Here is a 16,218-nt window from a genome sequence, read left to right on the forward strand (position 1 = left end):
AGGTTGAACACCTTGTCAATGGAGGAAGCCTACACCAAAAGGATAATGTTTAAATTTAATCTAGAAGAGAAGCAAGAAATAGCTTTGCTCTGGTGGAAAAATACTGTAGGTATTGGTGCCCATTTGCCTATAGAGATGCCACAACCCTGTGACACCTCCCATCTGTTTTCCCAGAGGTAGTAGCCCTTAGGCATAACCTATGGAGGCAAGTGGAACTGGATGTTTTCTTCTAGGCCTGGTGAATTATTTTTCTTGCCAAAGAAACCTCCTTGAGGTTGTTTCTGGTTGGAGTCTGTGTTGGTCCGTTTTGCATTGCTATAAAGGAATACCTGAGACTGGGTAATTTATAAAGAAAAGAGGCTTATTTCGCTCTTGGTTTTCAGGCTGTACAACAAGTGTGGTGCCAGTATCTGCTTCTGGTGAGGGTCTTAGGAAGCTTCCAATCATGGTGGAAGGTGTAGGGGGAGCAGGACTGTCACATAGCGAGAGAGGGAGCAAAAGATCGAGGTGGGAAGATCTGAGACATATTTTAGCAACCAGATCTCATGGTAACTCATTACCACAGGGAGGGCACCAAGTGATTCATGAAAGGTCTGTTCCCCACGACCCAAGCAATTCTGACTAGGCCCTACATCTAACATTGGAGGTCACATTTTAACGTAAGATTTGAAGGGGACAAACATCTAAACCCCATCAGAGTACTCTCCACATGCTTCCTCGTTCTCTTGGACTAGTGGCTACCCAGGACATATACTTATAATGGATTTCGTAAAAGAAAGACAACCATCCAAAACTCTCAATCACAAAGCAAACCTCTGCAGAAGTTATGCCTGCTATCATTACACTGGCCAGAGAAAGTCAGTTGGCCAATTCAAACATCAATGAGCAGGGAAAATATAATTTTTCTACCTCAATAGGAGGTATAATAAAGCTACTTAGAAGAGCAAAGGCATATCTCTAATTCTATGTCAGGGAGGCAATGAATGAAGAACTGGGAATAATAACCTAATCAATCCAAGGGCATTCCTTCCTGCTGCTGTCTGCATTCCACCATCTGATTCTTAAATGAATGCTTTTATCCTGAAGCCACTCAGTGTCAAAAAGAGCCTGATAGATCTCCAATCCTGTCAGAACTTCCCTGTGTCATTAAAGTTTCCCTGACTCCCACCAATGGAGCACATAATAGAAATCTAGCTCACAGGTTCTCTTGGTTCTGACTCCTGATAGCAGAAGAGTGAGCTGGACTCAGCAGGAGGCTTGGTGGCCTTACGATCACTTCACAGCGCTTCATTTCTGTTCCTGTTCAGGTTCTCACTTACAACCTTTATCCTCTTGTCTAATAGCTTTCCTTTATTTTTTTATTTTTTATTTTTTATTTTTATTTTTTTTGAGATGAAGTCTCGCTCTGTTGCCCAGGCTGGAGCACAATGGTGTGATCTCAGATCACTGTAACCTCCACCTCCCAAGTTCAAGCAATTCTCGTGCCTCAGCCTCCCAAGTAGCTGGGATTACAGGCATGCACCACTATGCCTGGCTAATTTTTTTGTATTTTTAGTAGAGACTGGGTTTCACCATATTGGCCAGGCTGGTCTCAAACTCCTGACTGCAGGCGATCCACCTGCCTGGGCCTCCCAAAATGATGAGATTATAGGCATGAGCCACTGCACCCAGCCTGTCTAGTATCTTTCAAGGAGGTGTTTCTGGGAAAATGTACCTTTATCTTTTTGCATGTATACGTTCCAATTCTCAATTTTTTTCTATATCTAAATGGATGATTTGGGGACCTTGGAGTAGTAGAACCCCATCTAATTCATAGTACCCCTCAGCAGAAGGCCATGTTATTAGTCAGGGTTCTCCAGAGAAACAGAACCAAGAGTTACTGGATAGATGTAGTCATGGAAACCACCGCTTGTATCTTTGCTTCCTTCTGAACATCTGCTCCATTCTCATACTTCTTTCTGCAGAATAGCTCTTGTTTTGGTTATTTAATAGCATGCACATGACTAAAAAATAGTTGCCATCTCCACTTCTGCTGGACCACAAAGCTCCAGGGCCCACAAGCTTATGTCAACATATGGCCTTTTCCCTGTGATTTACATTTCAATACCTGAGAACGGGAATCAGATCAGTGTTAGGACTACCAATATGTTATATTGCTTAGCATCAAGTGACTATTACTGGTGGCCAGAGTGTGAATGCATTCATTTTCTATTGCTGCTATAACAAATTACCACAAATTTAGTAGCTTAAAGCAATGGACATTTATCTTATAGATGTGGATATCAGAAGGCTGACATAGGACACTGGGCTAACATCAAGAGGTCGACAGGACTGTATTTGTCTGGAAGTTCTAGTGGAGAATCCATTTTTTGCCTTTTCTAGTTTCTAGAAGCTGTGTGCTTCATTTGTGATTGCTTTTTCCATCTTCAAAAAAAATTTTTTTTTCACTTATAAGGACCCTTGTGATTATATTTGGCCCTCACTTATAATCCAGGATAATCTCCCCATCTCGAGATCCTTAATCATGGGCTGCAAAGGCTGTTTTGTTATGTTAAGTAAAATTCACAGGTTCTGGGAATTAAGACACAGACATCTTTGTTGAGGGGGTGGTGAGGAGCACCATTATTCCATTATTCATAGTGAGGGTCATAAAGATGTGCTGCCAATGGAACAGAGGCTGTGAGTGGGAGGAGTTTCTTTGCATAAAGAGTGAGGTAAGAATACGAAAATTAAGTAACACGTCTACTTCCATCTACTTCATTTTTCCATCCTCTGTTTCTTTCCCCTCCAGTGGAATCTGTCAGCACTCTCACATTTGTAATTTGCCTGGACTTCTTTTTCTTACTAGAATGAACTAGTATTTAATTTTCTCAAAGCTAGATTCTCTCTTTATCATAATGCAGATGCCTAATCCCCTTAGACTTGATGAGAAAATATGAGACGCCATGAAGGATGGTTTGGGAATCTGTGCTTCTAATAGGTTCACTAGGGAATTCTTGCACACACCAAAGTTTAAGAACCACCTCTGTATTCTCAGTAAAGCTGATAAGCTTATCTTGTTAGAAGAGAAGACTGAAGAAAACCTTCCAAAGGAACTAGTGTATTTTCACTGCAGCTTTTGGGAGATAATGATAACAATTTTGCATGTAACTCAGTAAGACTCTAATTCAGGCTGGGGGAAGAGGTGGTCATGTCAAGATAAAGGGGAAGCCTTTTTATGGGCTGATCAAGATTTTTTTGACTCTCAAATCTCAATGAAGGGCATAGTTCTTTCTAAGTTATGTTTTCATACTGATTTGTGCTGTGTCAAATATCATAGTAATGCCATATCTCCAAAGGCAGTTTACCATATCAATCTTGCCAATATAGGGGAAGCAGAAGATGATGGGCTAACGTTTGACACTCCAGTGGCTCTTGTCATAGACCAGATTGCCAGGGGTCTGATTTGGAAACTTGCTGTTGTATAAAGTAATCCAATCATGACATTTTGGGATTTGACAGGTTTTGTTTTATAATTTAAACAATTGGATCCAAGTATAGCATGCTTTCTTTACAAATTTACAGTTACTTAATTTGAAGAACTTTTGTTTGTAAGTAAGCTAAGTAAGTTGTAATTAAGTTGAAAAAGTAAGAAAGAAAATATATAAAGTAACCTAGATAATAAAATCATATAATTTTTGATGCTTGGTGGTTTAGTTTTAATAATATGGCAGATTACATGATATAAAAATCTTCTAAGTATAAAGTACTTGGAAGTACTGAATTTAATAAAATAGTCAACCATGTAAATGGTTGAGTGAGTTCACTAGGATGTAAGGAATATTACCAGAGACCAAAAACAAAACAGAAACTGGACTTGGTTTTCCTTCACTTTATGTTTGGGATTTGAATTTATACTCTGTGGTCTGTGAACCCTTAAGCTAAGAAATTAATGTGAAGCTCCCTGGAGCACTTGACAGAAGTTGGTACAAAATCTTTTTTGGAGGGGAATACCCTCAACTTTGGTGGTAAAGGATTCCCATAGAAAATGCCCTGCCAGACATGGACCCCAAATTCAAAATTACAAAATCCATGAAGTCATCTATCCTAAGTGAGAGAAACAAACAACAAACAACAAGATTAGAACCACCCCTACTGCCACTAAAAAACTGAAATAACATTCTTTCTCAACAACTCTAAAATGAGTACATAAAAATTATTGAAGATATAAAGGAATTCAGAGCATGAGAAACCAACTTTATGGCATAAAATAGTGCCTTACATTAATATTTTCACTATGTGGTACAAGTGCAATGTGTTATAGTAGTTCAGAGAATGAAGACAGCTGCAGAAACTGAACTTGATGCTAAAATGTTGACAAGATAAAATTTAGTTGGAGAAACATTACTTCTTTCAAGGTATCTCTTAGATATTGCAAATCAATGGCATCACAGCAAGTTGAAAAACAAATATCACTATAAAACATAACACATTAATTTCTGGGGATGAGTGTTAAATTGAAATCATGACCAACACAGATACTGTTTATGAAATATAATCATATCCTTATTCAGAAAAGGTAAGATAGATGCCACTTCTAAAATTATATGAAACATCCCAGAAATTGCCAAGCAATGCACATCCAGAAAGCATAAATAGAATACTACAAACCATCTTGCAATAAGACAGTTACATTCAGAGGGGCAAACATCATCTTAAAGATATAGGATTCTGTTTGCTGGCTCAATGATAACATAAATTCTGGATAAAATCTGTGAACTTGAAATGTGTTAGGTTTAGTAACACAAGTAAAGAGTATTTGCATTTCACTAGCAGAATGCGATATTAAGGGAGTCAAAGGTTATCTACTTGAAATTTGTTGTCAGTTGATGAAAAATGAGTGTTGTATAAATCACCAAAGAAATTAACTTTCTTCAAAGATGATGAGCTTCATTACAAATAGATCTGTTATTATCATTGACATACCTACTGTTCGATAAAAATTTTCCCATTCTTGACAGTTGTTTTAATGTGTTGGGTTGAGGCCAATAGGCTGTCAGGTGTCAACTTTCTAAAGATCATATTCCATGTGGGAAAATGAGCAGTGCTTTTGTAGCAGAAAGGGAACTGTTTATTGCTTGCATTATGTAGTTGTCTCAGACTTCTTATGAACTTAATATCACTTCACAAGCTGGTGGCTGACTTACTTTTTGCCAAAGTTCCTTTGTCAGGGTGGAATGAAATATAAAAGCTGTCAATTATGTTTTGACAGTAATAATTACATGTAGCAACAGTCATAAATTGCATTTTTTGTGGCTCTGAGTCTAATCTTTTATCTAAACTCGCATCTATTGTAGCTATTTAAGGAAGTCTATTTTGCTTATTTTCACGCAGGCTACCATTTCATGTATCGAGTTCATAATGTAGTTAGTTGAAAAAGGACTTGGGATTTTTGTTACTGTTCTCTTTGCCATTGTTCATTCTCCTTTTCTAACATTTTTTTCCTACTATGAGCCTGGATGGAAGAGGAGCAGAGAGAAGACATACACCAAAGCTCTATGTATAAAATAATAGCAACCCTGAAGCTTCCTCTTACAAATTCTACTATTTTTTCTTTCTTTATTTTTTGAGACACGGTCTTGCTCTGTTGCCAGGCTGGAATGTAGTGGTGTGACCTCAGTTCCCTGCAACCTCGACCTCCTGGGCTCAAATGATCCTTCCACCTCAGCCTCCATAGTAGCTGGGACTACAGGAGCATGCTACCATGCTTAGCTAATTGTTTTGTTTTGTTTTGTTTTGTTTTTTGTAGAGGCAGAGTTTCATCATGTTGTCCAGGCTAATCTCAAACTTCTGAACTGAAGTGCAGCCTCCCAAAGTGCTGGGACTACAGGCGTGAGCCACTGTGCCCAGCCAAATTCTACCAGACAAAACAACTTAACAGTTTTTAAATACATATAGTTCAAAACAGAAAAATAGTCACAAAAACATCAAGTAATACAGGCTTGCACTTTTCAACTTTATTCAGTGAAAATGACTGTGATGCTTTCGAATAACAACTTTAAAGTACTATATAAAACTTGAGATGAAAAGTTCAGAGTTACTACATGTTAACTAAGTACATAAAAATACCAAAGTTTGTATCAGAAGCACATAATTTTCACATGACTTAACATTGCTGCCTAATACCCTTTTTTACTAAGTTCTAATAGTGTTAGAAATAGCTATAATTATTATAAAAATGTTTATTTTATTGAACTATAAAATTTAACTTTGGTTTATGCTTGAGATTTTTCCATATGGCTGTTATTTTTGGATTTTTTTTTTCTTTCTTTCTTTGAGATGGAGTTTCATTCTTGTTGCCCAGGCTGGAGTGCAGTGGCATGATCTCTGCTCACCATTAGCTCTGCCTCCTAGGTTCAAACGATTCTCCTGCCTCAGCCTCCCAAGTAGCTGGGATTGCAGGCATGCACCACCACTCCCGGTTATTTTGTTTTGTATTTTTAGTAGAGACGGGGTTTCTCCATGTTGGTCAGGCTGGTCTCAAAACTCCTGACCTCAGGTGATCCACCTCCCTTGGTCTCCCAAAGTGCTGAGATTACAGGCCTGAGCCACCACACCCAGCCCTGAGTTTTGGAAATTTTTAAGTCAAGCAAAAAAGTCAAACAGTTAGTAGATTAGGAAAAATAATCCTGAAGTTGATTTATAGATTTTTCGTATTGTAGGTTAAGTTATATGGGAAACTGTGAAGACAAGAGAAACTATTGTAAAATAAGGAGCAGACTTAGTAATGCATATTGGTTATGTACATTTCAGCTCTTTTCAGAAAGAGTCAATAAACATTCTGCATAAACAAAATTAAATCCCTTAATTAAAAATATTTTGTTGGGGAAAAGTATTGTCTTCTAAACAGATTTCAACCTTAGCCTTTTAATTTACTTTATAGTCACATATTCTCAAGAATCTAAAATATTTTATACTTTTGCTTGTGGTTGAGTAAATATATATTTTGGACTAATATTTAGAATGTAACTATACATAAGTTAATTATGTTAGACTTATATGATTGTCTAATTAGTTCAAGAGTAATAGACTAGTAACCTTTCAATAAATAATATTAAATACATACTGTACTTCAGTTAATTAAACCTATTAATTAAAAATTCAAAATGACTGTGAATGTGTGTGTACGTGTGTGTGTGCTGGAGGGGGGACAGGCACATAGCTACTTTATAATTTTAGTGAAATTTGTTTGTATTTTCATGCTTAAACTTTTTCCTTTATAGACAAACATCTGTTGGCTCATGGAATTAGCTATTATTTCAGCAATGGAAAGGCATTAAGGTCATCTAGAGCAAGAGTAAATGATTATTGGATTTGGAACACAAACAGGAAACTGTATAATGAACGTTGGACCATGTAACATTAGTTAGGATATCAAGAATACTTAATAGAAAAGACTCAGAAGTCATTGCAGGAGAATTGTCTGGGCACAACAGGATGTTAACAACTGCTGTGCCTTTTTGTTTCATAAAGTACTTCTGTGTGGTTAGACATTCCTTACTACTGCACACCTGTCTGTTAAATGACTTTGATAATAGTGCAGTTAACTCATGGGATCTGCTGTAGAAATGTGCACCCACTATATAAGAATGGTTTTCACTAATGTGTGGAGCTCAGATCTAAAAAGTTCGTTATAACATATTAGAGCTCTTTTCTCATGCCAATGTAAGCAGTCAGTCCCTGTTAAAGAAGAGAGCTCCTAATGCTGAAATAATAAGTCTGTTGTTTAATTGGATATTTGTCACAGAGGATGGAAAAACAGGGTGTGAAGGGAAGGTTTTCAGGGCTGGGTGAGTTACTTTATTTTCTTTTTAAAGTCAAGTATAGAATATTATGTTTTTTAAAAAATTGCTACTTTTGTTGCGGAACGTTTAACAGAAATATGTGTGGGCCCATGATCATGTCAACTTAAACTATACTGTAATGGGACTTGAAAATATATGCATGTAGTTTTAGTGTACTTTTTAATTCCTAAAGCAGACTTTTAATTCTTAAAGAACATGTAGACATTCTAGGAAAGATGGACAGGGTTTTATTTCACCCTTTTTCAAAGGACAGTAATTATTTTATGAATATAATTATAAAATGCAATTAGATCAACAATTAGGAATAATGGTTATCTCTTATGGCTTCCGGAGATTTCAAGAGGTGTTTCTTTTTATTTTAATGCTGCTGTCTTGAGAAGGTAAAAAGGTTGATATAGGCTAAAAAGGCCTATGATGTGCAGGTGTGGGTGTAATTAATACGGGCTCAGGTAAGAAGCTGCCATGCATCACTAATGAGAGACTCAGCCAAAGGGTTGTCTGCAAGTTCTAAAGCTTCAGATGCTGTATGTAGTTGGAAAGCTTGGAATTCCTTTTTGAATTTCTTTATTACATAGCTATGTTTATTAGAATTTGAGTACACTACAACTATGCATACTTCTAAGATGCTATCATAATAAAGACCATCAATTTGGTTACATTTCAGGGAGAAAGGCTACACTGAAATGAACATTGTAAGAAAACTCAATTTAATGATACCTTGGAGTATATTCTTGCTTCATGTACTGCTGTTTTCATTACAAGGTAAGAACTCAGATTAAATGTTTATGTTAATTTATTGTATTTTTGTTTCTCTTACAATTTATACAAATAGTTTTCCCTTATAAAGCACTTTGAAGTCATTAGAATGAATTGTACTAAGTGATACTCAGATCACCTTTTAAAAAATTCTTAATAATGTAGATAATTTGGACCTTTTAGTTTTCATTTTTTGAGTCTTTGCAAAATGGCTAGTTAAAAATCATGCTTTTATTATGATATGCAATTGTATTAGAACCTTTTAGTTTTCATTTCTTGAATCTTTTTAAAATGACTGGTTAAAAATCACGCTTTTATCATGATATGCAATTGTATTAGAAGCTCTGATTCTAACTTTTTTCTTCTAAATTATGATTTAAAATAATTGTCTATTTGCAATTTAAACATCTGAAATTTTATAATAAACTAAGAGCAATTGAGTACTTAAACTTTCTTCATGCCATCAACCCAAAGAATAGTAAAAAAATGTTTCAAGAATGACTAACATCTGGGGCTAAAAATTGATTTTAATTATTTTTATAGTAATTTTATTAATAAATTTTCTTGCTATTTGATTTTTTTTGGATATGGAAAGCTTATAGACATACACAAAATTTAAATGAAATAACACACCTTCATGTGCCCTCACCCGGGTTCCATAACTATCAGCATTTTGTGGAACTAGTTTTACGCTGTTACACATTTTTTCTTGGAGTATTTTAAATTCATGAAATACATATTATATATTTTTAATAGATAAGCACTGTATCATACCTAACAAAATGGGGAAAGGATTTCTTTATTTTCAGTTGTTGATTTTTAATCCCTGTAAAGGTCTGTATGCTTTGGAGCTTGCAGACGAAATTGGAGAAATTGCTTAAGTACAAAAGACTACAGAGGTCAAAGGTGCTATTTTCCAGTTCCAGTTGTAACTGAAACCCCAAGGAGAAAGACGTCACAGAATCTTGAGAGCTGAGGAGACTTTACAGATAACTTGTCCAATACCATCATTTTATGGTGTGCTTGGTATTTTGTTTAAGCTTGGCATGTACTAAGTGGTAGCACTAGAACTAAAACTTGGATCTCTGATTCCAAGACTAAAGCCTGTTCAATTGCATGGTGTCTCTGTGTAAATCCATGTATACTGCCCATTCTTTTTAGCTTATCAGTCATTCAGTGTCTCACAAGAAATTTGCTGGTCAAATCCCTCTAAAAAATGCAAAAATAACAGCAAACTTCGATCAGAATTTTAGAATTTAGGTTAAAATGTTCTTTTAAACAACTAGAACATGTAACCAACATATTTGGATAATTTTTTTTCATTCTTATATATTTGTCTCTGGCAGAATATATCTGTGCATCATCTATATTGATGGGAACATCAAAGTGAGTATTTCTTGTTCTTTGTGTCCTCTAAAACATAAAGTTAATGGTAATAAGCAAATCTCAGCAGGCAACTAGATCTGCTTTTGAAAAAAATAAGTGAAATGTTTTACAAAAAAGCGTGAAATATACTTTAAAAAACATTTCTACAGATTAAAAATGATCTAGCATTCATTTCTTTATTTATGAAAATACTTCCTTTCCTTTTAATTACAAAGTATTTGTTTTCATTTTAATTATGAAGGGAGTCTTTGGTGGCTGTTGGTACTAAAAAGATATTACTTTCATTTCAAAGGTTTGTAATAAAAAGTTATATTCCATACTATTATCCTTTACATTATTATTAATATACATTATTGATAACAAATGTATTATGTTCATTTTTAGCAGAGTCACACAGTTTTTAATGATAAAAATAAACAATTGTTTTAGCAGTAAATAATGAAAATCATTTTTTGTACTAAACTGATCCGCTTAATAAAAAGCAGAATTCTATTCACCATTTGATTTTTTTAAAATAAAATGTTTATTGATAAACATAACACAAAAACAGAAAACATTATAAAGCAAATATATACTTTAGTGAATTATTAGCCATTTGATTTTGATAAATTACAATTTGATGTTCTTACTTACATTAATGTTAACTTGCCCTTTATGACATAGCACAGGAGAGAATTAAGTACTATGTTTGAAAAAAGGGAAGGTACAAATACTGACCTCACTAGATTTGCAAAATCATGTGGAGAAAATATTGCAAGGGTTGGTGCTACAATGTTACACTCTTTTGTTTATTTTTCTATCTCAAAGTTCCTTCCTTAACGTCAGTTTACATCAAAGACTGGAGAAATCTGGGGACACTCCTGAATTTTGTAAAATGAGACAGCACCACCACCCAAATCTAACCCTTCCAGAAAGGGGAGGGAGGACCTTTTAAATGTTAAACCAAGAAAGACCTCTTTGATAAAGTGATGGAAATCAGGAGGAAAACACCAGCTCTCTCTTGGGAAAGGCTTGTTCAGGTTGCCTAGGGGCCTTTGACTATACAAGTTCTTTTTGTTTTCTTCCAGAAACGGGTTTAATGAAAATCGACAGAAAAGAGCTCTTTTAGCAGCACAGGTAGGTTATGCTTCAGGTGGAGAGAGAGGCAGAGAAATAATCCATTCTGTGTTGGACTCTGCTGTCACTTCAACAATGAGACCTTTGTGGAGGGGAATCAAATGCTAAGAACAAGATAGGAAGGAGGAGGAAGAAGCAAAGGAACCTCTATTGCTTTTCTACGACCATCAAATTCATGCTCAGGTCACATCGACTTGTTTGGAATAAAATACATTTCTTTTTGCTATTCAGCTCAGTTACCTACTAATAGACTTGAGGCATTTAATCCCATGTACTTGCCAGAAAATTAGAAGTAGTTTAAAAATTAAGCACAATATCAGTTAGGACAACGACAACAGTATAATATACATGGAAAAAGGGGCCGAAAAAGGTGTAAATAATATGAATTAAATACTGCAAAAGGGCATCAGATACATCCTGATGTCCTGACAGAAAGTTTTTATAATGTCTGATAAATCTAAATTGTGGGTATCTCTGAATAGGTAACGTCTTTTTTTGGAGGGGCAGTGTAGCACTGCATTTGAGGAGACCTTCTTGCTCGGGTGCCTTCATATGAAGGATATTGGATAATTGCAATTTCTTCAAACTGGTTGGAATGCTCAAATGGATGGGCTTAAAAATATTTCTCTATAAAAGATGGATGGTAAAATACAGAATCCTAACTTAGCAAAGGCATTTCTTTGAAAATGAATATGATTTGAGTATTTATGTAGCAAACAGCTTAAATATTCAAGGAAGTCTTTGCTAAATGTTGAATTGCAAATAGTTTTTATTAGCATTTTGTGATAGGTGTCTGAATTTGTGTATTTTATAGTGTTAATTGAAGAGAATTAGTAGTTAAATAGAAGACAGATCTGATATGCTGTTGTGTCTGGTTAGAAGACAGAACTGATTTATTCTTATCAAGAGTAGAGACCTTTTTTTTTTTGTACCGGTGTTACTGGAAAGGGGTCCTGACCCAGATCCCAAGAGAGGGTTCTTCGTTCTCATGCAAGAAAGAATTTGGGGCAAGTCCACAGAGTAAAGTGAAAGCAGGTTTATTAAGAAGGTAAAGGAATAAAAGAATGGCTACTCCATAGGCAGAGCAGCAGCATAAGCTGCTTGACTGAGTATACTTGTAGTTATTTCTTAATCATATGCCAAACAAGAGATGAATTATTCAGGACTTTTCCAGGAAAGGGACAGGAATTTCCCGGAAATAAGAGTTCCTCTTCCTTTTAGACTATATAGGGTAACTTCTGGATGTTGCCAGGGCATTCATAAACTGTCATGGCATTGGTGGGAGTGTCTTTTAGCATGTTAATGCATTATAACTAGAGTATAATGAGCAGTGAGGACAACCAGAGGTTACTTTCATTGCCATCTTGGTTTTGGCAGGATTGGGCCGGCTTCTTTACTGCAGGGTCTTTATGACCTGTATCTCGTGATACTAGTCCTGCTGACCTCTTATCTCATCCTGTGACGAAGAATGCCTAACCTCTTGGGAATGCAGCCCAGCAGATCTCAGACTCATTTTACCCAGCCCCTATTCAAGGTGGAACCACTCTGGTTGGAGCGCCTCTCATACCAGAATAGGCAAAGGATTGTCTATGGAATGGAAACATATTTTTATTTTTCTTAAAAAGCGTTTTGTGTACTGATATACTTAAGTGTCAAATTGGGGTTATACTGTTGTCCATTTAGATGTTTTCAGGATTTGTATACTTTACTCCCTTTTAGCAAGAATGAACAGCAGGAGACTTGTACTTCTATTTCCTAAGGCTAGAAAATGTGTCAAAATCATTTATTTTCAGAACAATTTTTAAAAGAAGAGGTTTCAACAGCGGGCAGTGAGGTCATAATCTTGCACTGCACTGTTTAGAATTGGAATTTCATGTGTTACAAGGCCATTCTTATCCTTCACTCTTCTGCTCTAGGAAAACAGAGCATCAATAGGTAGATACGTGTGCAAATAATGACTCAGAAATATGTTGGCAATGAGGTGAGCAAGAAAGGGTAGACGCAGACTTCTGTAAATAGTGTATTTGTGCGCTGCAATGATTTCCCATCTAAAGACTGTATTTCCTGGGCTTCTCTCCGTCCTGTGGAGGTGTAATCAGGAAGGAGGAAGGATGGGCTGTCCTCTTTTATCAGTCATGTGAATACATGCACCTACTGCCTGGGACTTTTTTGCATTTGCATTACATTCCAAAATTTCCTTTCCTGAAAGCAAGCCCTAAGACATAGACTCAGGTGCAGGTCATTTATTTGGAAGTGTACAAATAAAGGAGAAAGGAAAATGATGTGAAGAAGGGAGAAAATAAAATATGGGGTATATTAATGAGGGGCTTTCTGCTGTAGGCAGCTGGAACTCAGTCTTATTGCAGACTTTTGAACCATGGAGAATGTGTCCTAGAAAAATTTCTAGGTTGAGGGAAGCCTCTGGAGAGCCTAAAATCTCCAGGAAGGCACTTTCTATAGTCTTTTCTGCTTGGACTCTGCCGTCAGGCAAAGGCAGAAAGAACCTAGTGCTGAAGTTGGAGGCTTTCAGTGTACACAGAAATCCCGATGAATTCCAAGGTGAATTCAGAGGTGGGCTGAGAGGATGTGAGGAGAGGCATCAACAAAGTCTGCTGCAGTCTTGGCTCTAAACACCCTTGGGAGACAGATTCCCATTTGAACCATGTCTCTTTTTTCAGTTAAGTTGGTATTTGTTGATGACATACCAAGGACAGTGCTAGAGATAGAAACAAGAATAGCAGTGCCTGTTACCTAGAAACTCCATCTGTTATGGAGGTAGTCTGATGAAGAAGTCATTTCTGTGCAACTGGTTCATTGAATCCAAGACAACCTCAATCATTTGCCATTATTTATATGACATAAAAAATAAATATGCTCCAATTATAAATGTAAGATGCCATTCTGACTTCAAATATGTCAATAAATAAACAAAATCTGCATGTCACACCTTAGCCTTGGTGAAATGTATTATGATGTATGGGATGCTGGATAAATAGGATATTGTTGTAGCCAGAAAGGTGGTGTGCTAGGGAGTCACTCTAATTTTCATAAACAAGATGTAGATTGAGTTAGGTTAAAGGATATAGAGTGAAAAACAAATTCTATACTTTTATCTTCCTCTAGTGTTATCCAGTGTTTTCAGTTTTTGCCTAATAGTAAAAACAGGTAGCATGTTTACAACTCTTTTCCTTTTTTTTTGAGACAAAGTTTCACTCTTCTTGCCCAGGCTGGAGTGCAATGGCCTGATCTTGGCTCACTGCAACCTCCGCCTCCTGGGTTCAAGCTATTCTCCTGCCTTAGCCTCCTGAGTACTGGGATTACAGGCACACAACACCAACGCTGGCTAATTTTCTGTATTTTTAGTAGAGATGGGGTTTCACCATGTTGGTCAGGCTGATCTCGAACTCCTGACCTCAGGAGATCCACCCACCTCGGCCTCCCAAAGTGCTGGGATTATAGGCGTGAGTCACCGCACCCGGCCTGCATGTTTACAACTCTTATTATGTGCCTGGCACTATTCTTGGTGTGTCATTCACATCATTTCACTGAATCCTCACAATGCTGTGAGGCAGGTACTTTTATAGACTGGGAAACTGAGGCTGAGCTGGTTGAATAATTTGTTCAAGGCGATAGGCCCTATGAGGTAGAGTAGAAGTCATTATACACTTTTAGTGAGTATCAGAGATGATTGGCTTCCATTAAAGGGATAGACATAAATCATTTCGGAGCCAAAGGAAGAAGGTTTTGGTGTCCAGTAATATCCGGGGCTGTGTCAGATTTAGGCAGCCAGAAGCAATGTGGCTGAAGAGAGAATAAGACTTGCTGTCTTGAAGGAATCGAGGTCATAGACTGTTGTTGCATCTAACTTAGTTTGAAGGCAGAGGCAAGAACAAAAAGGGGAGATTGAACAGTGAGGATAAAACCTGGGAGTATTGAGAACAGGAGACAGTGAACTTGAGACCATTGTGTGGAGCAAAGAGTTTAGAAAGAAATCTTTGAAGAGTGAGAGAATGTGTCTTTCATATAGCATGGACTGACATGATGGCGCGCGCCTGCAGTCTCAGCTACTCAGGAGGCTGAGGCAGGAGGATCGCTTGAGTCCAGGAGTTAAGCCCAGCCCAGGAAACTTAGCGAGACCCATCTCTTTTAAAAAAAAAAAAAAAAAAAGATATAGCTTGGGTAGATTTTCCTGTTAAAGAAAAAACTACTGAGATGGAAAATGTCAGAATAAAACTTAACATAAGGGAGAGTAGAATCTGCTGAGAAACAACTTTGTTCCTGAAGTCACATGGCTCATTTTCCCATCCTTCTTATCTTTCCCGCTTCTTCAGTTTTTCTAATATCATCTACTACTTAATTTGACAATTATTTGGCAAGTTTTGGGTGTGTTTATTCTGGTGAAATATAAGTGCTATTGGAAAGAATGTTGCCCCAGCCCATACACTCAACTGCTGTGGAGTTGGAATAATAATCCACAATCAATTAGTTTTAGTAAGCCACAACTATTTGCTACTAAGCCATATAGATCTTTTAAAAACCTTACAATTTCATCTGGATTGCTTAGATTGATTGACATAAATCTCTTTATTGCTAATTTTCTGTGTGAGGCATTATGTATGTAAGGTTTACGTACATGGCTTTAATTCATTATCCTAACTATGCAACGAGGGAAGTGTCATTATTGTTCCCCTTTTACAGATGAGTAAACAGAGGCACTAAGAGGTTAGGAAACTTGCCTAAGGGTAAGTAATTACGGAGTCAGGATTCTAATCCAGCTCCGTTTGATTCAAAATTCATGCTATTTACCACTACTCTGAACTACCTTGGGCTCTATAAAAAGATATATTCAAACATTCTATGAACTTTAAAGTGTGAGTCAGCTCTTTGGAGCCTGAAGGTAACACACTGGCACCGAAACAGCAGATGCTTCTGTGGATGTTTTCTTTACCAATTGGTGTGCAGGCAGGCAGGACATCACCGTCTGTAGGTCTGTCAGCCCCACACATTTTTTTTTTTCCAAACCTGTCTACACCTGGAAGTGTCAGAGAACTGCTATTTCTGCAGGCAAAGCAGTCAATAATTCCAAAGGTTAGACTCCAACCAGGCTTCTTTCATG

The 16,218-nt window shown here is 36.7% G+C and overlaps 1 protein-coding gene across 1 annotated transcript in view; it reads left to right on the forward strand.

Annotated features, from left to right (window-relative positions):
• The first annotated feature begins 8,554 nt into the window (after nucleotides 1-8,554).
• OTOGL (otogelin-like) overlaps nucleotides 8,555-16,218 on the forward strand; it is a 166,363-nt gene continuing 158,699 nt past the window's right edge. Inside the window, exons 1-3 of the mRNA XM_011994393.1 lie at nucleotides 8,555-8,606; nucleotides 9,947-9,986; nucleotides 11,054-11,102. Of these exons, the coding sequence (XP_011849783.1) occupies nucleotides 8,555-8,606; nucleotides 9,947-9,986; nucleotides 11,054-11,102 (141 nt within the window). The remainder of the gene's footprint in view (nucleotides 8,607-9,946; nucleotides 9,987-11,053; nucleotides 11,103-16,218) is intronic.

The sequence above is a fragment of the Mandrillus leucophaeus genome, unplaced genomic scaffold (genome assembly GCF_000951045.1).
Source record: "Mandrillus leucophaeus isolate KB7577 unplaced genomic scaffold, Mleu.le_1.0 Scaffold455, whole genome shotgun sequence".
NCBI lineage: Eukaryota > Metazoa > Chordata > Mammalia > Primates > Cercopithecidae > Mandrillus > Mandrillus leucophaeus.